This window comes from Anguilla anguilla, chromosome 1 (assembly GCF_013347855.1).
Source record: "Anguilla anguilla isolate fAngAng1 chromosome 1, fAngAng1.pri, whole genome shotgun sequence".
Classification (NCBI taxonomy): Eukaryota; Metazoa; Chordata; class Actinopteri; order Anguilliformes; family Anguillidae; genus Anguilla; species Anguilla anguilla.
In genome coordinates, this window is record NC_049201.1 from 8,725,339 (window position 1) to 8,742,005 (window position 16,667).

Genomic DNA, 16,667 nt, shown 5'->3' on the forward strand with positions numbered 1-16,667 from the left:
TGTATTTGCAAACCCCCCCTGTATGGGGATTGACCCGGGAACATTTTTGCTGTACCTAAAAAATGAACAGAACAGGAGGGTTAAATTAGCAAATTAAAGATATCTGGGCTTTGAGTTAGATGGTTGTAACTTTAAATGAGGTTTAGATGACTGAACTTCTCAAACATATCTGTTTCTTCAGTAGTTACATCAAAATATCCATTCACCTCAATGGGTATTGTATTACAACTATACTATTTATGTAATGCAGACAGCTATGCAAACATATCATCCATGAGTTGTAGTTATAGGAAGCTTATTTCGTTTTATATCCTTCTGTAAATAACTTGGTAACTATGATATTAATATGAATGGTCAAGATATTTCATAAAATATATTTTATCCCATAACATTAACCAATTATATATATTTTCATCTTTGCTTTGTTTAGCCTTCTAATTTGCACTAGAATAAACTGACAGTATACACAGTTGTTACAGGCAGACCATGAAGCCACCAACTACATGGGAGAGAAATTAATAGACCAGTGCTTGCAATTTTTTGTCTTTATTTTTGTTTTTTTTTAAATCAGGTGGAGAAAAATACCTTTTTTTCGTTCTGTATAATAAAATATGTTAATTTTATTTTTATTTTTTTGAAGAAAAACAAGAACAACAAAAAATAAAAACAGAAAGAAACAATTCTCTCTCCCCTTTGTAAACCTGGAGAGGTGCTGCATTGCATCAAAAGCAAGTACAACAAATGGGAGCGGGGGGGGGGGGGGGGGGGCAGCGGGCAATGGGGGGAGGAACGGGGTGGCAAAAGGCTGGGGGTGTACAAAAAATGTGCCAGCATGGTAGGAGCAGGGCTATGGTGGTGAGGCAGGAGGGGAATCTGCCTTTGGGAAAGGGGGGGGGGGGGGGGGCGTATCGTCAGTTGGAAGGGCCTAGCTGTGGGAAGGGTGAAGAGGAGTACACTGTGGAGGAGGACAGGCAGGCGCTAGCTTTTGTATGAACAGGGTTGTGGAGGGGGCAGGGAGGAGCTAGCTGTGGGTAATTTGAGGAGAAGATGGCTGTGGACCGGGCATTGCTGAGTTGATGGTCCCAGGGCGGCCCCGGAGGAGGGTTCAGAGGTCACTCTCTCCATAGAGAGCGGTGGAGAAGGACATGTAGTCAAGGGCGCCAGGTACAGCGTCAGGACCAGTGTAGGGCGCCATGCGGGCGATGCAGTACTCCGCCTGGTCTGGAGGCAACTCCCTACGCAGCTCATCCGCTAGGATGTAGTTCTGGACAACAGAGAGTGAGAGAGAGAGAGAGAAAGAAAGAGAGTGTGTGAGTGAGTGAGTGAATGTGATAGAGAGATAGAGAGAGAGAGACAGTGTATGTGTGTGAGTGAGAGAGAAAGAGAGAGAGAAAACGTAAGAGATAAAGCTTCGCCCATTTTTCATAAAGCTTGACCGACATATCAACAACAACAACCAAGCAGGGTTGGGGCTTGGGGGATTGGTCAATTGGACAGGGGTATCCAAAAATCATAAAACATATACCAAACTATGATTAATGAATATAAGGCAGCAAATAATGCTTTTTTAAATATCATTTTTAGAACCTTCCTTGTACCTTATACATAATGAGCAGTGAACTGATTAAGCTCATTAGGGAACATCTGAGTGGCTCATCTTGTTAAGGCCCTGTTTTAAGAGCATGAACGTGCCCTGCATTCTGGAATCAAATCTGGATTGTGCCAGCACTGAGTGTGGCCCACAGCCCCGCAGGGCAACGCTCGATTAAGAAAACGTATTTCCGAAAAGTAATTTCCCTGGCTGTTAAGATTAATCAAATAAACAGGAAGAATTGGTAGGCCATGCAGTGTGGAAATGTCTTGGAGCTCTGTGTTTGGCAGAGCTAGCTGGAATTTGTGAGGCATAATTTACTCACCAGTGTAAATGCTATCCAATTAACAGTGATTCACCAGCCCTAATAACTGCTATCCACTGGCTCTGAGCCGCCAATAAAAACAATGGATCTAAGGAGCCAATGAGCTGCCTTGCTTGTGCAGTTGTGGTTGGGCCACTTTCAAAATTTCCAACTCTTTGGCCTGCTGTCATTCACCCAGCAGGCCAAAGATGAAAAAAAAAGTTGACTGTTGCTGCTTTGTGAACGTTGATCATTGTCTTTTAGACTCAAAATGTGTTGCTTACCCCCCCCAAAAGACTCCCAGACAGGACTAACCCCAGCGCTGCAGATGAACATTACTCCAAAACCTTTCACACAAGCCGCTAACAGTTGGCACAGAGTGTAATTAGCACTCTGTTAGCAGGGACAGGTGCACCAGACTCACCTTATCTCCGGCCAGCACTTTGAAGGAGGCCATGACCTGGTCGGCCGTGTCCGTGTCGGCAGTCTCGCGGGACATGAAGTCGATGAAGGCCTGGAAGGTGATGACCCCCAGCCGGTTGGGATCTACGATGCTCATGATGCGGGAGAACTCGGACTCGCCCTGCGGACAGGAGAAGGGCCTTCAGCCTCCCTGCGCTACTGTCACACGCACATACATACTGCACGCACGTCCAGCATTGCAATCTGTATCCCTTACAGCATACACTGTGCAGCCTCAGGTACCGCCACAATATGATCAGGTCGATCAATATTTTACCGTTACATTTTCGCTTCAGCTAAGCCCAGAAGCAGGATATTCACTACTACGCACTCAACCAAATAAGTACAAGAGAGCTGTCTGCGCGATATTACACAAAAGCTCTCTGTGGTGCCTAATTTCTTATTTACTTAGTCCATTTATCTGCCTACCAACCCAGAATCCAGGCTGTACATCCAGTCCTCGCTGGTTGCCATTTACCTCCCAGCGGCTGGTGATTCAGCAGTAATATTTTAGTTTTGTTCTCAAAGTGCTGAAGAGAAACTCAAAGAGAGGGATTATCCTCTGGGAATCCAGTCATAACAAGCTGTTCTATTAAGCACTTTGCTCCTGAAAGCCTCAAACGTTACGCTGCGAGCAAAGAGTTTTAATTTATATTCAGGGTTCGGGGATTGGAGGTGCTGCCATTTTCAGTTCGGTGGCAAGGTCACTGGTTCTCCTATTTCTGGTCTTTTCTGTAGTCACACAGAACCCTGTCCTGAGACTGACTGATCGGCCCCACTCTGCTTTCAGACGGGAGCAGAAGATCAATCGAAGAGGAGCGGTCTGCTGCTGAAGATCATACACAGGTACGCTACAGGTTCGTTTCAGAAAGGTCACAAAGCAATGTTACCTCACCTGCTCGATCAAGCAGGAGGATGGGTGATGTGAAAACAAAAAAAACATGTTAAATAAATGAACGGAAGTATTGAGCGAGCTGGACTGGAGGGAAGGGGACACGCAGAGGCGTGCTAGGGAGGAGGGTGGCAGCTTTACCAGGTTGTAACCCATGGAGATAAGGCAGGCTCTGAAGTCTTCGGCCTCCATCATTCCTGTTCTCTTCTACAGGGGGGGGGGGGGTCGGCGAGTGACAGATAGAAGGGGGGCAGTGCAGTGGACAGGAGGATTGAGCAATAAGGGGAGGGGGGTTGTAGTTTGTCGCAGAGGAAGAATGAGATCAGGAAAAGTGGATTGAACATGAAATGAGTGGGGGGGGGGGGGGTTTGAATGGAGAGTAAGCGGATGAGAAGGAGATCACAGAACCGGGGAAATGAATGAGGCGGGAGGCAAAGTGGATGAGAAAGAGAGGGATGGAAAAGCATGATAATAAGGGGTGGGGGGGGGGAACAAGGAACAACAAAACAAAAAAAAAAAGAGAAGGAGAGAGTTAACCCAGGGGGGCGGGGCGGGGGGCGGAGCCACGGCGGGTACCTGCGCGTCGTTGGCGATATCGAAGCCCAGGCTGATGAGGCAGGCCTTGAACTCCTCAGCGCCCAGTGTGCCGGAGTGGTCCTGGGGGGGCCAGTGCGCGGGGGGGGCGTCGCGGGGGGGGCCACACGGCATGCAGCACACGTTGGGGGAGTCAGTGGGGGGTGGGGTGGGGTGGGGTGGGTAGGAAGGGGGGTGTGAAGTGAAAAAGGTGAGGGTAGGTGTGTTTCATGCAGAATAGGGGGGGGTGGGAGATGGGGAAGGGGAAGGGGAAGGGGGGGGGGGGTCATGCACATGAGACAAAACAAAAGACACAGTGCACAACCATTAGTGGTCTTGCCAGTGGCTGCCGCGGGTACGGCGGCACCGCGGACCGAGCCGCCCCGGGGCATTCTGGGGAGTTAATATGCGGCGTGGCAGGCAGACAAAGCCTCGAGGTGAGCAGTTACTGACGCCATCGAAAGAAAAAAAAAAAACCCCGAATTCCTCCCACGTTCCACACGTGAATTTAAACATCAAAGCCTCCTTCGCCCTCCCAGCAGAGAGGGGTTCAGCCATCGCGTTTCAAAAGCAAACAAAACATACACTTAAAACACAACTGCTATCAAAATAACCTTTTTTTTTTTATTGCGGCCATGACCAAAAAGCTCTGGGCCATTTATTTTTTTAAAATTGATCCTGGTTATTGATTGGCCATGACAGGCTGAGAGAAATCAGTGAGGGGGCTGGAGAGTTCCAGGAAGTGTCATAAGAAGGACCCTGCTGTCAAAATAAGAGCCTTCAATGTGTCAACACTGTAGCTCCCTGCAGTCATATGGAGAATCAGCTTTAACGCTCTCTCTGCCCTCCCCTGAGTGAGAAAACCGACAGCCATTTAACTGAGGTTCACACTCATCTGCGGACTGTCTCTAATACTACCATGTGAATTATGTTGTTGGAACTACACAGAAAGCCAGCAGGCTTGAAATGGTACAGATTTCTTTTGGAATTAAATATTTTGTTTTCTAGGAGCCTGTTGTATTTCTGCGTTAAGAAGGGTCAGTAATATTAAATCACACACAAACTCACACGCACTCACATACATTAGGCTGAGACCAGCCAGACACGTTTCCTCTTTAGTCTGGTTATTATTAGTCAAACTCCATGGCGATGAATAGTAATGAAACCATACACATTTGGCCTTGTTCCACAATCCCATAACCTCACCTTTAGCTTCAATCCCCTCTTTTTACTGACGCTGTCTAAATGTGAAGAAAACACACTCAATTTCGGGAATTAGGTTAAGAGTCCGAAATGCTGCAAACAGCTCTACTGATCTACTGAAAGACTTCCTGTGGTATGAGCCACACAGGATAGGGGTCACTGCAGTGCACATCATTTTAAATAAATATGTCAAGCAAGAATCTCTGTGGCTATCCTACTGTATATCCTCATGGCACACACACACGCACACACACACACACAAACACGCACACACTCCATCTACACAAAGCTTCCTCAGCCATCTAAGCCCACCAACCCCTACTCCTTCTACTCCTCCTGCTACATTCCCCTCTCTCATCCTCCTCCTCCTCCTCGCCCTCCCCCAGACTGACCCTGTCGAAGTGGTTGAAGGATGCCCGGAACTCGTTCATCTGCTCCTGGCTGATGCCCTTGGCGTCCCGGGTCAGGATCTGGTTCTCAATCTCGTTTATGGTGCGAGCGATGGTGGTGAGGAGCTGCTCCCAGCCAACGCGGATGTGCTGTGAGGAGAGAGAGAGAGACACAGAGAGAGAGAGAGAGAGAGAGAGAGAGAGGGAAGGAGAGAGAGAGAGGGGGAGAGAGAGAGAAGGGGAGACAGAGAGAGAGAGAGGGAGAGAGAAATACAGAGAGAAACAGTGAGAGATAAAGACAGAGAGAGAGAGACAGGGAGCGAGGGAGAAAGAGGGAGAGAGAAAGAGAAAGAGAGAGGGAAATAGAGGGAGTAAGAGTGATGAAAGAGTGTTTAAAAGGTTTGCATTCTGCTTTCCCAAAGCCATTTTCTGAAATCCTTTACTGAGGATTTTTACTGTAGGACCTAATGCCATATTTTCCAGTAAAATACCTTTGGTTGCTGAAACCTGTCTTTGGAAGTCTGGGGCTGATCTGTCATTTCTCTTTACCTCCATGGTGTAGTTGGTGTGCTTGTTGTCGAAGATGAGGGCTTCCTGAATGAGCTGGTGGTCTCCCTCCAGCTGGTCTATCTTTGGCTTGTAGTTTACGATGCTCTTCTCGTACTGACGCAGGTGCGTCAGCTGGTCCTCCAAGGTGCCGTGCATCTCAATCGAAATGCGACCGATCTCCTGCAAGGGGAATTAAGGCGGGGGCTCCATCAACACGCCTACCGATGCAAGAACGCTGACGCCATCCCTAAGATCTCAAAGAGGTGAAGGGTCATCATGGAGATGTATCATGGAGTCTTTGGGATTTTGTGTAAATGGGGTTGGGACAGGACGTCTGAACGGCCCCAGGGGGGGAAAGAGCGCCGACAGAGTTCCTGAGGTCAGCGGCTCGCCTCGGGTGGGGCCCAACCGCACTCACCTCCATCTTGGTCTGGATCCAGGGGCCGATGACGTTGGCCTGGTTGGCGAACTGCTTGCGCAGGCGCTCGTTGTTCTGCTGCCGGGCGTGCTCTTCGATCAGGGCCTGGTCCCGCTGCGGCACCAACTGTCGCACCTGTGCAGGGCGACCAGCAAGGGGAGCCAGTGAGGGCAGAGTGCAGGTATGCACATACCCATTTACACAGGCACGCACATCTGCATGCGTGGCCGCACAAGTACGCACACACACACGCGTGAGAGGATACACACATATGCACACTTGCACACACACATAGTCCATGGAACATGGACACACAAACACACAAACATGCACAAAGACTACCACAGACCAAAAAAATCAGTGTGGACAGCCAAACACACACAGGAATCAGGGGCACACACACACACATATGAACACAGACAAATGCACACACGCATTTACTGCACACGGCCACATTGGCCTGCAGTTACCTTGTCCCATTTGGCGTTGATCTCCTGGGGGTTGATGGTGGTGTAGGGGTTGGTGCCGGCTATGTTGACGTGGTAGGTCTGCACAATTTTGGAGATCTCATTGTGGATGCCCAAGATGGCCTGCCGCTCTTTGTCTGCCTCTGGGAGCGTGGCCTTGAACTGCTCGTGGGCTGTGCTCAAACCCTGAAATCACAAACGCACACGCGCGCACACACACACACGCACAGACACACACACACACACACACACACACACACACGCACAGACACACACACACACACACACACACACACACACGCACAGACACACACACACACACACACATGCACACACATACAGTCATCAGTCTGTGGAGTATGCAGTAACAACCAAACAAAATCCACATGTACTGGAGACATGTTGGTAACATGACTGAGCAGAGCAGCCCACATCCGCTTAGCCCAAAATAAGCAGGGATTTCACAGTATCCACCTCACATTTCCCCACCTCAAACTGAAATAGGAAATATCCAGTGCGAAGCTGAGAGTTGCACTCCGCACTGCTCACCTGAATCTCCTCAATAGTGTGGACAATGAAGGTGTCCTGCAGATCCTCCATGGCCCCTTCCATCCAGTTGTTGAATGGCGCCGCCCTCTTGGCGAACTCGAGGTACAACTGGTCGATGGTTTCGAGCAGCTTCTCGGTTCTCTGTTTGTGTGACAGAGAGTGGCAGAGTGTGAAGGGCGGTGGGTGACTGTGCTTCAGCTGAGAGTCTGAGCGGACGCAGGACGCACAGGTGGGCCCCCGCCACGGCTGCTTACCTGCAAGGCCTCGTTCCGCTTCTGGGTCAGGGCGCCCAGCGCGTCCCATTGGTCACAGATCCGCTGGCAGCGGGCGTTCACGCTGGGCGAGTCGTAGTAGTCCAACTCGCTGCGAGGATGAGGATGAGGAAGAGCAGGGAGATAAGAGACAATGGAAGGGCAATCGGTTTGTACTCCAGTCTAGTAATAATTGAACTAGTCCATGTTTTAATGAAGTTGTGCAGTTGCAGGAGCACTTGCTTGTGGTACATTGTAATCGCACTTGATTGCGGTACATTGTAATCACACTTGCTTGTGGCACATTGTAATCATGCTTGATTGCGGTACATTGTAATCACACTTGCTTGTGGTACATTGTAATCACACTTGATTGCGGTACATTGTAATCACACTTGCTTGTGGTACATTGTAATCACACTTGATTGCGGTACATTGTAATCACACTTGCTTGTGGCACATTGTAATCACACTTGCTTGTGGCACATTGTAATCATGCTTGCTTGTGGCACATTGTAATCACACTTGCTTGTGGCACATTGTAATCACACTTGCTTGTGGCACATTGTAATCACACTTGCTTGTGGCACATTGTAATTATGCTTGCTTGTGGTACATTGTAATCACACTTGCTTGTGGCACATTGTAATCACACTTGCTTGTGGCACATTGTAATTATGCTTGCTTGTGGCACATTGTAATCACACTTGCTTGTGGCACATTGTAATCACACTTGTTATCCCCCCCAGTCTCTCACTTCAGCTCCTGTGCGATGGCAGCGATCTGCTCCACTCGGTCCTGATGGGCCGCCAGATCACTCTCAAAGGCCTCGTGCTTCTTCAGCAGGGCCTTGATCTCTGATAAAGAGGCGGACTCGAAGTCCTTCTGCTGCAGCATCTCCTCCTTGCCTGCAGGGGGAGGCAGAGCAGATCAGGGCCATTACGAATAATGTCAGAGTGCACCAAATTCATTAATTTTATTCATGCCAACACAATAGAAACATTTATGCATTTGTAAATAATTACATCCAAAGGAATACTTCAAAAATATTAATTGTGCCCTCAAAAATGCATCATAAAGTTTTATTTTGGTACATGGGCAACAAATCATAAAAAAGGAGAGAAATTTAATTTAACTTCAGTTATATACTATATTTCCTTAATTAAAAGGCATTTACATAGAAGATTACAAAGACAAATCCCGCACGCAAAAAAACCCCCTAAAAGCGTCACCCTGTACCTTCAGTCCAGGCCTCGTGGATGGCTGCTTTCTGGCGGAACTTCTCTGCCAGGTGGTCGAGTCTCTCCAGCCTGCGGATCTCGTTGAGCAGCCACTCCTCGTAGCCCTTCTCCGCCCCCTCCAGCGAGCCCCAGGCGTTGGAGATGTCCTGGTCAGCAGCGAGAGAAGCCACACCACGCCGGTTCCTTACCGACAGTAACTCATTCCCAGCCTGCCTGACCACCACACTGGTGCCCCAGCGGCTCTTTACATCTTCTCGAAGATCATCAGAGCTAACATGCTAATTCAGGCCACAGCAAAAGCGTGAATAGTCCAAGCTCAAAAAACCTAAGTACTGTAACACGAGAAATGACTACTGGGCAGGAGGGTATCTGCTTGTTTTTCAGTCTGTATTCGGTGCCAGTGTTTTATTAAAGTCACCGATTGGCCAAAGAGTCGACACACCTTGTTTCTAAGGCCTAAATCATCAACTCATTGAAAGAAAACATAAACAACAACAAAAACCTTGAGGACTTGAAATTTGACAGCCCAACTCAAAAGGCCATAAGAAATAACTCAGAAAGGGTTGTCTTCAGTCTAGGCAGTGAAACTGAGCTGGAGAAACAGGAAGTGGCGGATTGAGGCAGGCGGGCATCGTACCGAGACCATCTTGCCCTCGGAGGGCATGAAGGCGGGCCGGTTGCTGAGCCTCAGCTTGGTCTGCAGGGTGTTGAAGTTGATCTCCAGCTGGCACTTCTCCTGCACCTTGGGCGGCTTGTGCTGGCGCCGGTAGTCCCGGAAGTCCTCCAGCTTCTGCTGCATGGCCTGCATGGTGTTCTCCGGGACCCGGTTCTCCAGCCAGGGGATGGTGCGGCGGATCCACTCCAGCAGCTGGAGGAGGGGCGGGGGGGGGGGTGGTGCGAAAAGGGCGGGAGAGGGGAAAGGGGGAGGAAAGAACGAGGAGGAAGAAAGACGGAGATGGACGATAGAAAGAGGAGAGGGGGGGCGAGGGGATTGGACAAGAGGACAAAGGTAAGAATGATTCAAAGGAGAGGGACCAGAAGGTAGAGAATGAGCGATAAGGCGTTAGTATTGACCGGCATGTGTGCCTATGTTAAAATTGTACACTTGTCACCCAGTTCTCACTACTGCAGCTTTGCTTGACGCCGATTGACTGTGACAAACTCTGACTAGTTTATGGTACAGCGCTCAGCGCCTCGGTGCACCCCTGTGAGCATCCCTGTCAGCTCGAGTGAAATGTGTCAGGAATCCCTACGCTCGAGGAGCAACAGACCCTCAGGGCAGGAGAGGGAAAGGGGTGGGAGAGGGGGAAAGAGGGGGAGAGAGAGAGAGAGAGAGAGACGGAGAGAGACGGAAGGTAAAAATGAGAGGGTTTTTGCTCACATCACTGGCCAGTTTCTCGTAGTCCTCCATCAGCTGCTCATTCTCCTGGTTGACGGCCAACACCTTGCAGATCCGATTGGCCGCCGTCTCTGCCTGGGGAAGGAAGACAGGATGACTGCTTCTGAGTAACAGCCCCACCGTCTCCGGGGGTGACGGCGCCAAGCCGGGGGTGCAGAACCTCAACCTCACTGCCTCAACCACAACCAACCCAGAGGGCCTACATGTCTAACACACTGGTTCTTAAACTTTGTAATAATGGGACATAAATGAGAAATTTAGTACCTTTCAGGGACCTGTCAAATTACACATACTAGCATAGCCTGGTGGACTACAGACTCATTCCAGGACCCACTTCATTTAAGGGGGGAAGCAATAATGTGCTGTTACTGTTGTTTTTAAAAAAAAAAATGTGTATGAAGCGCATATATGCAAGCACTTGGTTTTCACCCAGATTTAACAGTGCAGCACTTCCAAAATCCGAGGTGGGCGAAACCATGCGAAACGTCCAGGAGGGTGGGTGGAATTTTGATAGCGGGAAAAACCACTCTCACTCTGGCGAAAAAAAGGGACTTCAGGACTGCGGGGATGAAAGACGTGGTTGCCATGGGAAGCCAACAGCGTTACATTTAATTGCTTTTTGATGAAGAGGATCCCAACAGGAGACACAGCAGTCGCCAGGGAAGTCAAGGACACGGCGACCACGCACCTCTTCCCCAGGGGGGCGGACCTAGGGGGGGGCACCTTGCTTCCCGAACAGCCATCTTTTTATAGAACAGTAATGAGCTGTAGTGGCCTCTCGGTTTGGCCCCCGAAGACAGGGAAGAAACGGGCACATTCGGCTCACAGGATAACACGCCGGATGGAGCAGACAGGTCCGTGGCGATGCCTTCCTTTTTTTTCGTTTTATTTTTTAAATTTCGCAGTCCGTTTCATTTTTAGCCTGGCGGGGGCTGAAAGACGATCCAGCCTCTGCCTCCGCAGACTGCACATCAGCAGCGCTCACCTTTCCCTCTAGCCGTTCCCCGGCTCACGGTTCATTAAATAAAAATGAATGCAAGGATGAAAATGCAAAAAATGTTTCGCAGATGGCTCTCGAAAACCTTCAAAAAATCTGGTTTAACTCTAGTTAATGAAGCATTGTGTCTGACAAGACGAAGGTCGCATCTCCCTCACAATCCAGACTTTCAGATTTCGTACAAAGGTAAAGTGGGAGGGGAAATAATAGTAAAATATTCTGAACTCAATAGACTCAAGAAGGTTACATATTGTTTTGTTGAAGGAAAAAAAAAACCTTTGAATAGTCAGCAGTGAAGCAGAGAAAGTGAAATGTATAACAGAAACTCAGACAGTGTTAGTCCATAGCCAGCATGCAAAGATAGCTCATCATCATCTATGCAAGATGTGTGATGCGCTTTTAATCACTCGAAGAGACACTAGAGGTCAGTTTGAGTAAAACTACTTGACCCACAGCACCCACAAATAATTTCCATAATAATTTAATTATGAAACAATAAATAATCATCAAAATGTTCTGCAGTGGCAAGTCAGGACAGTGATAGTACAATGCCTGCTGTAAGAGCGAATGGAACACTGAGGTGTTTGACGTTCCGCATTCCCTTCCTAATGGAGAAAGGGGGATGGAGCGCTTGGTGTCTGTTGGGGGACCCTGGCGAGGCTCGGCTGATATTTACGACGGACAGAGCCGGTCAGACAGGCTCGGGGCTTTTGGGGGAAGACGGGAGCTGCCTTATAAGGACAGCCCCCGACCCTCAGGAAACGCACTTCCATGAGCGCACAGCAAATATATGCCGGGCTTGTTTATGGCAAGCTGCGGCGGCTATTCTTTTAAAAGCATTTTCCCTATTCATCATCCGGGCCTGTCCAACGCCGGGCGGCCAAGAGGAGGCCCTGCTCAACCCGAGACTGCGCTCGCAGAGTCCAGCTGGCTCAGGACCAGCCCGGGGTTACAGCTGCGGTCAGAGCTTTATAGCAATTTCCTACGTTTGCAACTCTCTATGGGTGAGGCATAGTAGGAGTGTGGATACTTGCTTTTTTTTCCTCTCTCAAGCTGAAATACTTGAAACATGACTCAAGTTAACCCTTTAAAGAGCAGGGTTTTTTTTGGAATGTTTTTTTTTATTTTTTTTTTATTATAAGTCAGTGTTCTACAACTCCATTGCATTGAATTACCAATTACCAGTAGTGATTGTTAGACCAGCATTAGAATGTTAAGAACACTGTGATCACATATTTGTGACATTCCACCTTAAAGGGTTAATCTATTGAACACACAAATCACTATATCATTCTTATTATGACATCATAGTGATGAAGCTACACTGGCACTATGTCGCAGACGGGATCTAGATGGTAAAACTGTAATACGGCCAGGCCTATGCTTCCGCATGACACCAGAAGGGAGAGCCGTGATAGACTCATCCTGGTACAGGTGCATTACCTGGAGATGCACCCCTGTCTCCTTGTCCACAGGCAGTTTTCTTTCCTTGCTATGCGTCAGCCTCACCAGGCTCATAAAGGGCATTTCAACCTCCAACAGCTTCCAGCTCCTCAAGGGGTCAATCATTTAATTACCAGAAGGATCTGAATAAAGCTCTAAAGCCCTAAGACTCATAACTGGGTGGGTTTTTTTAGCACAGATACTGCCGTCTTCACTCACTGATATGCGTTCACCGCGGAATAAGGTAGACGTCGCCTCTGTGAGAATAAAGACTGTCATCTCAGAACAGCCCAACAGAGAGCCCGTTTGGAGAGCGAGTGAGTGAAAATATCTCCATGCGCTAATGAGCTCTAGCCTAAAATTAATTAGAATAAACCTGTGATGAAGGCACTCTGAGCAGCAGCGGTTTTTCACTCCAATGTGTCATTCTGAGGTCATTCTTCCACGACAAAAGGACTCAGAGTGTCACAACGGGTGTGGCAGGGCTGCTGCTGCCCACTGATTGGCTGACGGGCTTTGAGGGCGCTTACTGTAACTCATTGCCCAAGGGAAAAAATGGGAGGGGAGGAAGCAGGGGGCACGGTCTGGTGGGAGGGGCCAGAGGAAGCTCACCTTCTGTTTGCCTGAGAACGCGTGGTAGTAACAAGACACATAGGTCATGACGGCCTTCTCGTCTGGCCTCAAGGTGCTAATGATGTCTGCACCAGGGTAGAGAGGGAGGGGAAGGGAGAGAGAAAGAGAGAGAGAGAGAGAGAGAAAATGCGGAGAATAAAAGTGCGTAAAAGACAAAAGGCCAGCAGAGGGCACGTGTCCCAGGGAGGAGGCAGTGGGCGGGAGCAAGTCTCCAGGGTAAAAAAAAAACGGGCGGGGCCCGAGAGGATGGGGTGGGGGGGGGGGGGGGGTGTGGCTCCTCCTTCCGGTTCTAGAACACACAGTTTGACACCGTATCCCCGCAGGAAAGTGGGGTTTCGCCCACATCCTGTGCACTGAGAGGCCTCCGTGCCCTTCTTGCCGATCATCAGCCGACAGGCTTCACCTTCAGTTGATACTTCAGCGCAACCGGAAAGTGAAAAGCTCTTCTGCTGACATTCACACAGGCCTCACACAGAGCTTCCTGCTTCGTATCAGTGACATTTACACTCCCGGGGCAAATGAAGAAATAAATCAGGTAGCCTTCTATCGCATCGTTTAGTATCTAATCTCACGGAGTAAAAATAATGTTGAGCTTCTCAGAGGAAAAAATTAAGAGCACAGAGATGCAGCAACTACACACACACACACCCACTACTGTGAACCCAACGAAAAATAACACAATGGAAAAAGAACGGCCATCTTTTGTGAAAATATACAAAATGCGCCAACTCACATCACACCTAATCAGAAATGTATTCTTTAACCATCAAGCACCAAGCAGCCTACATGCTTTCAACCGAGCACTGGCATTCTAAGGATGAGACAGAGTGTCCAGGCCAAAAGAGAGCTCAAGCTAATCCAACTATGGCTCCAACGTGCAGTAAAACCACTCAAATAAGGACGGCCTGGAAGCCAGCATCGCGCCCACGCGGCGACTCGGAAAGAAGTGGGAAGGCGCAGACCTGCACCCACACAGATCCCTACCTCTCCTGGGAAAAAAAGAACTCTCTGGCTAGTCTGACAGCTCGGCTGTTACCCAGCAGAAATAGCCCTTAACAAAAGTATGGCAGATTATTGTCCATCAGTAAAACTCCTACATAATACTGAGTAATGAGAACCATAAGGATATGATGAGGGCAGAGACCAGGGACTGGGGGGGGGGGGGGGGGTGGAGGGTGAGGGGGGGCCTACTGGAGACCTGCTTGCACCCACTGCCTTGAGAGTAGCTCATTTCCCATCATGCAGTTGGCGGTGTGAACCATGCGGAGAGAGGAGGAGAGTGACCCCGCTGGGGGGGCGGAGCTGCACACTGCAGAGAGAGAACAGCACTGTTAGGAGACAGGGGGGCAGTGACCACAGGGAAGTGGGGGGGGCTGGGGGGGCCGGAGGCAGGGGGTTGAGGGTCGGGGGGGGTTCGGTGGAGGAGAGGTCCACCCTGGAATACCTTCTGTGCGCCCGAGAAGGCGTGGTAGAAGCTAGAGACGTAGGTCATGATGGCCTTCTCGTCCGGGCGGGCAGTGCCCACGATGTCTGTGGAGAAAGAGGGGTTTGGGGGGGGGGGGAGGGGCGGGGGCAGCCATGTTAAACAGAACGGACAAACGACAGGAAGAGCCAAGACCTCATACGCCTCTGGGGAGCTATTCGCTCGTGAGTCCGTTTGTCCGTCCGTCCTTCCGCTCCTGTCGGGAACACCAGAACACCGGACCTCACGAAGGCCGGCTCTGTGCGTTAACGCGGCACGAACGAATTCACCCTGCGTTTAAACGAGAAATTCGAACCCGCCGTCGCGTTCTACGAGCAACTGAAAACCCCCCGGTTAACAGAAAGGTCATTAAGGCTGGGACACAAGCACCGAGTCCATCTGTGGTAACTGCTGCACATAAAGTGAGTCCAGATATTTAATGCGAGAATTCTGAACTCTAAGGGAGAGGTCCAGGGAGAGCAGTGTTGGCCAGCAGTCTATGTGCTTCCTGTGTTTCTCCCTCACTTCATATCAATAACATTAGCACTCAATCTGGTCCAGAGGGACTTTGAAAAGAAGTGACAAAAAATTTTTTTAGGTCTGTTTTTAAACTCAGAGTTTGAAACGACTGGGATATACAATACTGAGGAAAACAGGAATTTAAAAAAACAAGAAAAAATGTATATCCAAGGCAGAGAAGTGAGATTTAGCAGAAAAACCCAAGGTTTGCTTCAGTCTGATTCAATTAGCAAGCCTCAGTATATAACACAAACCATCCTGCAAACCATAAACCAAATATGGGGCATTTTAAAAAACCTTTATATCAACTTCCAGAGCAGAATTCTTCTTTTTACATCTCACAGAAATGTGCAGCTCTCTGCCTTGCCATCCCAAATTAGGTTTGAGTGACAGAACGGTGTCTGCAGACTGCACACGTCTCAAAGTCCTCACACCATATTTGGCTACGGTTTCCTTTTTCGGTTTATAGTTTACAGGCGGTCCCTCTTGGCTTGGGCTCCCTCGAAAAGAGATTTCTGAGCTCAGTCAAACATCCTGGTAAAGCGAAGGTTACGAGCAAAAAAACAAAACATTTCACACACAAAATGAAACCGTTCCAATGACTCCATTTCCGACCAGACCACCCCCCCCCGCCCCCCCTTCCCGCTCCCTTACCCTCGGCGTCCAGCATCTTGGGAATGTCCAGGTACTTCTCGGCCACATCAAAGGCCGTGTTCAGGTTGGTCATGGGGTCATCCTGTGGAGAGAGAGAGAGAGAGAGGGAAAAAAACGTGCTGTAATACTGTCTGCTGTGTGTCACCCTTTACCCCAGCAGGTATATGAGAAATATGAGAATATTCCATAGCGCAGCAGACTGGCACGGATATGATTCAGCTTATGAAAGGGGAGAGGAGAGCCCCATACTGGCCTTGTTTGGGACAGGACCTCTTTTTCCATTTAGGAAATTAAAAGCATGTGACCCATGCATTTCTCTGACCAAATGTTTTCGTGCACGGGTATGCGTGCTTGTCTATTTGTACGAGTGTGTGTGTGTGTGTGTGTGTGTGTGCACATATGTGCATGTGTGTGTGTGTCTGTGTGTGCGTATGTGTGTGTGCATGCCTGTGTCTGTGTGAGTGTGTGTATGTGTCTGTGTGAGTGTGTGTCTGTGTGTGTGAGTGTGTGTCTGTGTGTGTGATTGTGTACATATCTGTCGAGCGTTTGTATCTGTGTGCAGGTTTGTTTGTAGATGCGTGTGTGTGTGTGTGTGTGCGTTTGTACAGCGGTTTGTGTGTGAATGACAGCGTGTTTGCAGATCTCCAGCTGGGACTGATAGCAGCCTGGCA

The 16,667-nt window shown here is 49.1% G+C and overlaps 1 protein-coding gene across 6 annotated transcripts in view; it reads right to left on the bottom strand.

Moving 5' to 3' along the window:
• Positions 1-599: 599 nt before the first annotated feature.
• Positions 600-16,667, bottom strand: part of actn1 (actinin, alpha 1) — a 45,866-nt gene continuing 29,798 nt past the window's right edge. Inside the window, exons 7-22 of one of the 6 annotated variants that reach the window (XM_035403349.1) lie at positions 15,997-16,078; positions 14,806-14,891; positions 10,271-10,363; positions 9,527-9,757; positions 8,888-9,035; positions 8,406-8,556; positions 7,652-7,760; positions 7,398-7,538; positions 6,852-7,034; positions 6,382-6,516; positions 5,964-6,143; positions 5,418-5,564; positions 3,826-3,906; positions 3,391-3,456; positions 2,320-2,478; positions 600-1,264 (exon numbers count right to left, since the gene is read on the bottom strand). In XM_035403349.1, coding sequence (XP_035259240.1) covers positions 1,106-1,264; positions 2,320-2,478; positions 3,391-3,456; positions 3,826-3,906; positions 5,418-5,564; positions 5,964-6,143; positions 6,382-6,516; positions 6,852-7,034; positions 7,398-7,538; positions 7,652-7,760; positions 8,406-8,556; positions 8,888-9,035; positions 9,527-9,757; positions 10,271-10,363; positions 14,806-14,891; positions 15,997-16,078 — 2,151 coding nt within the window. In that variant the 3' untranslated portion in view covers positions 600-1,105. Of the gene's footprint in view, positions 1,265-2,319; positions 2,479-3,390; positions 3,457-3,825; positions 3,907-5,417; positions 5,565-5,905; positions 6,144-6,381; positions 6,517-6,851; positions 7,035-7,397; positions 7,539-7,651; positions 7,761-8,405; positions 8,557-8,887; positions 9,036-9,526; positions 9,758-10,270; positions 10,364-13,340; positions 13,427-14,805; positions 14,892-15,996; positions 16,079-16,667 lie in introns of those variants that run through there. The other 5 variants (XM_035403311.1, XM_035403303.1, XM_035403331.1 and 2 more) reach the window with 5 other exon arrangements.